Source organism: Petromyzon marinus (genome assembly GCF_048934315.1).
Source record: "Petromyzon marinus isolate PM22_M1 ecotype Great Lakes invasive population chromosome 83 unlocalized genomic scaffold, UKy_Petmar_22M1.pri1.0 chr83_unloc.1, whole genome shotgun sequence".
Classification (NCBI taxonomy): domain Eukaryota; kingdom Metazoa; phylum Chordata; class Hyperoartia; order Petromyzontiformes; family Petromyzontidae; genus Petromyzon; species Petromyzon marinus.
Genome location: NW_027422634.1, coordinates 230,416 through 237,915, shown reverse-complemented (window position 1 = coordinate 237,915; position 7,500 = coordinate 230,416). Strand labels below are relative to the sequence as shown.

General features: G+C 54.6%; 1 protein-coding gene across 1 annotated transcript in view; it reads right to left on the bottom strand.

Moving 5' to 3' along the window:
- LOC116958805 (uncharacterized) overlaps window positions 1–7,500 on the bottom strand; it is a 21,535-nt gene that overhangs the window by 13,368 nt on the left and 667 nt on the right. Inside the window, exons 1-2 of the mRNA XM_076058954.1 lie at window positions 7,360–7,500; window positions 1,073–5,554 (exon numbers count right to left, since the gene is read on the bottom strand). The exon at window positions 7,360–7,500 is cut by the window's right edge and continues 667 nt beyond it. Of these exons, the coding sequence (XP_075915069.1) occupies window positions 1,073–5,554; window positions 7,360–7,500 (4,623 nt within the window). The remainder of the gene's footprint in view (window positions 1–1,072; window positions 5,555–7,359) is intronic.

The following is a 7,500-nucleotide window of genomic DNA, read 5'->3' as shown; positions in this document are numbered from 1 at the left end:
CACACATACATATACACAAACACACACAGACACACACATACACACACATATATACACACACAGAGACACACACATATACACACATACACACACACATAGACACAGACACACACACACATATACACACACATACATACACACACAGACAGACACGCACAGCGTTAATTAGATTACGGTGGTGGTGATGGTGGTTGTGGTGATGGTGGTGATTGTGGAGGTGGTGGTGATGGTGATGCTGATGATGCTGCTGCTGATGATGCTGATGATGATGCTGCTGCTGATGATGATTATGCTGCTGCTGATGATGTTGATGCTGATGATGTTGCTGATGCTGCTGCTGATGATGCTGATGATGTTGCCGATGATGCTGCTGATGATGATGCTGATGATGATGTTGATGATGATGCTGATGATGGTGATGATGCTGCTGCTGCTGCTGCTGATGATGCTGATGATTATGCTGCTGATGAGAATGCTGCTGATGATGTTGATGTTGATTATGCTGTTGCTGCTGATGATGATAATGCTGATGATGATCCTGATGATGATACTGACGATGCTGATGATGATGTTGATGATGATGCTGATCATGGTGATGATGCTGATGATGCTGCTGATGATGATGTTGATGATGGTTATGATGCTGATGAAGATGCTGATGATGCTGATGCTGATGATGATGCTGATGATGCTGATGATGATGTTGATGATGCTGATGATGGTGATGATGCTGATGCTGATGATGCTGATTATGTTGATTATGATGCTGATGATGATGCTGAATATGTTGATTATGTTGTTGATGATGCTGATAATGATGATGCTGATGATGTTGATGATGTTGATGCTGATGATGTTGATGCTGATGATGATGTTGATGCTGATGATGATGTTGATGCTGATGATGATGTTGATGCTGATGATGATGTTGATGCTGATGATGTTGATGCTGATGATGATGTTGATGCTGATGATGATGTTGATGCTGATGATGTTGATGCTGATGATGATGTTGATGCTGATGATGATGCTGATGATGATGTTGATGCTGATGATGCTGATGACGTCTTACATCCGGAGTCCTGTTGCTGTCCATCCCGGTCTTCGTGTTGCCAGGGCCGTTGCTAGGTCCGTTGCCAGGGCCGTTGCCAGGGCCGTTGCTAGCTCCGTTGCCAGGGCCGTTGCCAGGGCCGTTGCTAGGTCCGTTGCCAGGGCCGTTGCCAGGGCCGTTGTTAGCTCCGTTGCTAGGGCCGTTGCCAGGGCCGTTGCTAAGACCTTTGCAAGGGCCGTTGCTAGGGCCGTTGCTAGCTCCGTTGCTAGGGCCGTTGCCAGGGCCGTTGCCAGGACCGTTGCTAAGACCGTTGCCAGGGCCGTTGCTAGGGCCGTTGCTAGGGCTGTTGCCAGGTCCATTGGTAGGGCCGTTGCTAGGGCCGTTGCTAGGGCTGTTGCCAGGTCCGTTGCTAGGGCTGTTGCCAGGTCCATTGGTAGGGCCGCTGCCAGGGCCGTTGCTGGGACCGTTGCTAGGTCCGTTGCTAGAGCTGTTGCTAGCCTCGTTGCTAGGGCAGTTGCCAGGGCCGTTGCTGGGACCGTTGCCAGGACCGTTGCTAGGGCCGTTGCTAGGGCCGTTGCTAGGGCTGTTAGCTCCGTTGCTATGTCCATTGCTAGCTCCGTTGCTAGGGCCGCTGCCAGGGCCGTTGCTGGGACCGTTGTTATCTCCGTTGCTAGGTCCGTTGCTAGGGCCGTTGCTAGGGCCGTTGCCAGCGCCGTTGCCAAGGCGGTTGCCAGGGGCGACCGTGCTCTGACTGTTTGCCACGTGGTTCCACAGCTGCTGCTGCCGCTGATCTCCTCCGTTGCTGGGGCTCCGCTTGACGCCGTTGCTATGGCAGCCTTTCTCGCTGTTGCTAGGGCTGCCGCCTGTCTGAGTGTCCTTCAGACTGTCTGTCCGACTGTTGACGCCGCAGCCTGTCCGACTGTCACCAGGGCTGTCGCCTGTCTGGGTGTCCTTCAGACTGTCTGTCTGACTGTTGATGCTGCAGTCTGTCTGACTGTCCCCAGTGCTGTCGCCTGTCTGGGTGTCCTTCAGACTGTCTGTCTGACTGTTGACTCCGCAGTCTGTCTGACTGTCCCCAGTGCTGTCGCCTGTCTGAGTGTCCTTCAGACTGTCTGTCTGACCGTTGACGCTGCAGCCTGTCTGACTGTACCCAGGGCTGCCCCCTGTCTGAGTGTCCTTCAGACTGTCTGTCTGACTGTTGACGCTGCAGTCTGTCTGACTATCACCGGGGCTGTCGCCTGTCTGAGTGTCGTTCAGACTGTCTGTCTGACAGTTGACGCTGCAGGCTATCTCGCTGTTGCTAGGGCTGTCGCCTGTCTGAGTGTCCTTCAGACTGTCTGTCTGACTGTTCTTCAGACTGTCTGTCTGACTGTTGACGCTGCAGTGTGTCTGACTGTCCTTCAGACTGTCTGTCTGACTGTTGATGCCACAGCCTGTCTGACTGTACCCTGGGCTGTCGCCTGTCTGGGTGTCCTTCAGACTGTCTGTCTGACTGTTGACGCTGCAGTCTGTCTGACTATCACCGGGGCTGTCGCCTGTCTGAGTGTCGTTCAGACTGTCTGTCTGACTGTTGACGCTGCAGGCTGTCTCGCTGTTGCTAGGGCTGTTGCCTGTCTGGGTGTCCTTCAGACTGTCTGTCTGACAGTTGACGCTGCAGTCTGTCTGACTGTCACCAGGCCCGTCGCCTGTCTGAGTGTCCTTCAGACTGTCTGTCTGACTGTCACCAGGCCCGTCGCCTGTCTGAGTGTCCTTCAGACTGTCTGTCTGACTGTTGACGCCGCAGTCTGTCCGACTGTCCCCAGTGCTGTCGCCTGTCTGGGTGTCCTTCAGACTGTCTGTCTGACTGTTGACGCTGCAGGCTGTCTCGCTGTTGCTAGGGCTGTCGCCTGTCTGGGTGTCCTTCAGACTGTCTGTCTGACTGTTCTTCAGACTGTCTGTCTGACTGTTGACGCTGCAGTGTGTCTGACTGTCCTTCAGACTGTCTGTCTGACTGTTGACGCCGCAGCCTGTCTGACTGTACCCTGGGCTGTCGCCTGTCTGGGTGTCCTTCAGACTGTCTGTCTGACTGTTGACGCTGCAGCCTGTCTGACTGTCACCAGTGCTGTCGCCTGTCTGAGTATCCTTCAGACTGTCTGTCTGACTGTTGACGCTGCAGCCTGTCTGACTGTCACCAGTGCTGTCGCCTGTCTGAGTATCCTTCAGACTGTCTGTCTGACTGTTGACGCTGCAGACTGTCTGACTGTCCCCAGTGCTGTCGCCTGTCTGGGTGTCCTTCAGACTGTCTGTCTGACTGTTGACGCTGCAGTCTGTCTGACTATCACCGGGGCTGTCGCCTGTCTGAGTGTCGTTCAGACTGTCTGTCTGACTGTTGACGCTGCAGGCTGTCTCGCTGTTGCTAGGGCTGTTGCCTGTCTGGGTGTCCTTCAGACTGTCTGTCTGACAGTTGACGCTGCAGTCTGTCTGACTGTCACCAGGCCCGTCGCCTGTCTGAGTGTCCTTCAGACTGTCTGTCTGACTGTCACCAGGCCCGTCGCCTGTCTGAGTGTCCTTCAGACTGTCTGTCTGACTGTTGACGCCGCAGTCTGTCCGACTGTCCCCAGTGCTGTCGCCTGTCTGGGTGTCCTTCAGACTGTCTGTCTGACTGTTGACGCTGCAGGCTGTCTCGCTGTTGCTAGGGCTGTCGCCTGTCTGGGTGTCCTTCAGACTGTCTGTCTGACTGTTCTTCAGACTGTCTGTCTGACTGTTGACGCTGCAGTGTGTCTGACTGTCCTTCAGACTGTCTGTCTGACTGTTGACGCCGCAGCCTGTCTGACTGTACCCTGGGCTGTCGCCTGTCTGGGTGTCCTTCAGACTGTCTGTCTGACTGTTGACGCTGCAGCCTGTCTGACTGTCACCAGTGCTGTCGCCTGTCTGAGTATCCTTCAGACTGTCTGTCTGACTGTTGACGCTGCAGACTGTCTGACTGTCCCCAGTGCTGTCGCCTGTCTGGGTGTCCTTCAGACTGTCTGTCTGACTGTTGACGCTGCAGTCTGTCTGACTATCACCGGGGCTGTCGCCTGTCTGAGTGTCGTTCAGACTGTCTGTCTGACTGTTGACGCTGCAGGCTGTCTCGCTGTTGCTAGGGCTGTTGCCTGTCTGGGTGTCCTTCAGACTGTCTGTCTGACAGTTGACGCTGCAGTCTGTCTGACTGTCACCAGGCCCGTCGCCTGTCTGAGTGTCCTTCAGACTGTCTGTCTGACTGTCACCAGGCCCGTCGCCTGTCTGAGTGTCCTTCAGACTGTCTGTCTGACTGTTGACGCCGCAGTCTGTCCGACTGTCCCCAGTGCTGTCGCCTGTCTGGGTGTCCTTCAGACTGTCTGTCTGACTGTTGACGCTGCAGGCTGTCTCGCTGTTGCTAGGGCTGTCGCCTGTCTGAGTGTCCTTCAGACTGTCTGTCTGACTGTTCTTCAGACTGTCTGTCTGACTGTTGACGCTGCAGTGTGTCTGACTGTCCTTCAGACTGTCTGTCTGACTGTTGACGCCGCAGCCTGTCTGACTGTACCCTGGGCTGTCGCCTGTCTGGGTGTCCTTCAGACTGTCTGTCTGACTGTTGACGCTGCAGCCTGTCTGACTGTCACCAGTGCTGTCGCCTGTCTGAGTATCCTTCAGACTGTCTGTCTGACTGTTGACGCCGCAGCCTGTCCGACTGTCCCCAGGGCTGTCGCCTGTCTGGGTGTCCTTCAGACTGTCTGTCTGACTGTTGACTCTGCAGTCTGTCTGACTGTCAACAGGGCTGCCCCCGGTCTGACTGACGGTCCGACTGTTGTCCTGGGCAACCGCCCGGCTGTTGCCGCGGCTTCCCCGCCGGAGGTTCAGGCACACCCTCACGCTCCGCCTGTCCTGCTCGCTGTTACCATGGCAACGCGTCTGCTCGTCGCCATGGTGATCTCCCTGGCCGTTGCCATGGCGATCCGAGGGGTGACTGTCTCTGGTCCGACTGTCGTCTGTGTCACTCGTGGTCCGGGTGTTGCCTCCCCGCGTCAGGCGGACGCTGAGGGTGGCTCTCTGAATCACCACCGCTCCACCACCACTACCACCTACACTACCACCTACACCACCACCTACACTACCACCACTACCACCTACACTACCACCTACACCACCACCTACACTACCACCACTACCACCTACACTACCACCTACACCACCACCTACACTACCACCACTACCACCTACACCACCTACACCACCTACACCACCTACACTACCACCTACACTACCACCTACTCTACCACCTACACCACCACCACTACCACCACCTACACCACCACCACTACCACCTACACTACCACCACCACTACTGCGGTTGTTGCTATGGGCGATGCTGTTGCTATGGGCGTTGCTGTTGCTATGGGCGTTGCTGTTGCTATGGGCGTTGCTACGGGCGTTGCTAAGGGCGTTGCCGGTGACGACGGCCACGTGGTGTGTGGCGTGGGTCACGTGACGCGCTGCGACCTGCTGCACCTACAGAGGGAGAGAGCCGGTTAGTAACCACTGGTACCACACACTGTGGTACCAGTGGTACCACAGTGTGTGGTACCAGAGTGGTACCAGTGTGGTACCACTGTGGTACCACACTGGTACCAGAGTGGTACCACTACCACTCTGGTACCAGTGTGGTAGTGGTACCACTCTGGTACCAGTGTGTGGTACCAGAGTGGTACCAGTGGTACCAGAGTGGTACCACTCTGGTACCACTCTGGTACCAGAGTGGTACCAGAGTGGTACCAGTGGTACCACACACTGTGGTACCAGAGTGGTACCACTCTGGTACCAGAGTGGTACCACTCTGGTACCACTGTGGTACCAGAGTGGTACCAGAGTGGTACCACTCTGGTACCAGTGTGGTACCAGTGTGGTACCAGAGTGGTACCAGAGTGGTACCACTGTGGTACCACTCTGGTACCACAGTGTGTGGTACCACTCTGGTACCAGAGTGGTACCACTCTGGTACCAGTGTGGTACCACTCTGGTACCAGTGTGGTACCACTGGTACCACACTGGTACCACTCTGGTAGTGGTACCAGAGTGGTACCAGTGGTACCACTCTGGTACCACTGGTACTACCACTACCACTCTGGTACCACCAGTGTGGTACCACTACCACACTGGTACCAGTGTGGTAGTGGTACCAGTGTGGTACCACTACCACTCTGGTACCAGTGTGGTAGTGGTACCAGTGTGGTACCACTACCACTCTGGTACCAGTGTGGTAGTGGTACCAGTGTGGTACCAGTGTAGTACCACAGACACAGACACACACAGACAGACACACACAGACACACAGACACACACACAGACATACACAGACACACACACTCAGACACACGCAGTCAGACACACACAGACACAGACACACAGACACATACACACACACAGACACACACAGACACACACACAGACACACACACAGACACACACAGACACACACACAGACACACACACAAACAGACACACACACAGACAGACACACAGACACACACACAGACACACACAGAGACACACAGACACACACACAGACACACAGACACACACACAGACACACACAGAGACACACACTCAGACACACACACTCAGACACACACACAGACACACACACTCAGACACACACACAGACACACACACAGACACACACACACAGGCACACACAGACACAGACACACACAGACAGACACACACACAGACACACAGTCACACACACAGACACACACACAGACACACACACAGACACACACACAGACACACACACACAGACACACAGACACAGACACACAGACACACACAGACACACAGACACACACACACAGACACACAGACACACACACACAGACACACAGATACACACACACAGACACACACACATACACACACAGATACACACGCAGACACACACAGATACACACACAGACACATACACAGACACACACAGACACACACATATACACACAGACACACAGACACACACACACAGACACACACACATACACACACAGATACACACACGCAGACACACACAGATACACACACAGACACACACACACAGACACACACACAGACACACACACACAGACACACACACACAGACACACACACAGACACACACACAGTCACACAGACACACACACAGACACACACAGACACACACACATACACACACAGACACACACACATACACACACACAGACACACACACATACACACACAGACACACACACATACACACACACAGACACACACACAGACACACACACAGAGTGTATGTCACTCACCATGTCTCCACTCCATGGCTGGTTAGACGAGCTGCCTCCCGTTGCCCGTGTCTCCGTGTCTCTGTCTGTCTCCACGTGTCCCTCTGTCTCGCTTTGTCTGTCTCCACTTGTCTCCGTGTCTCTGTCTGTCTCCACGTGTCC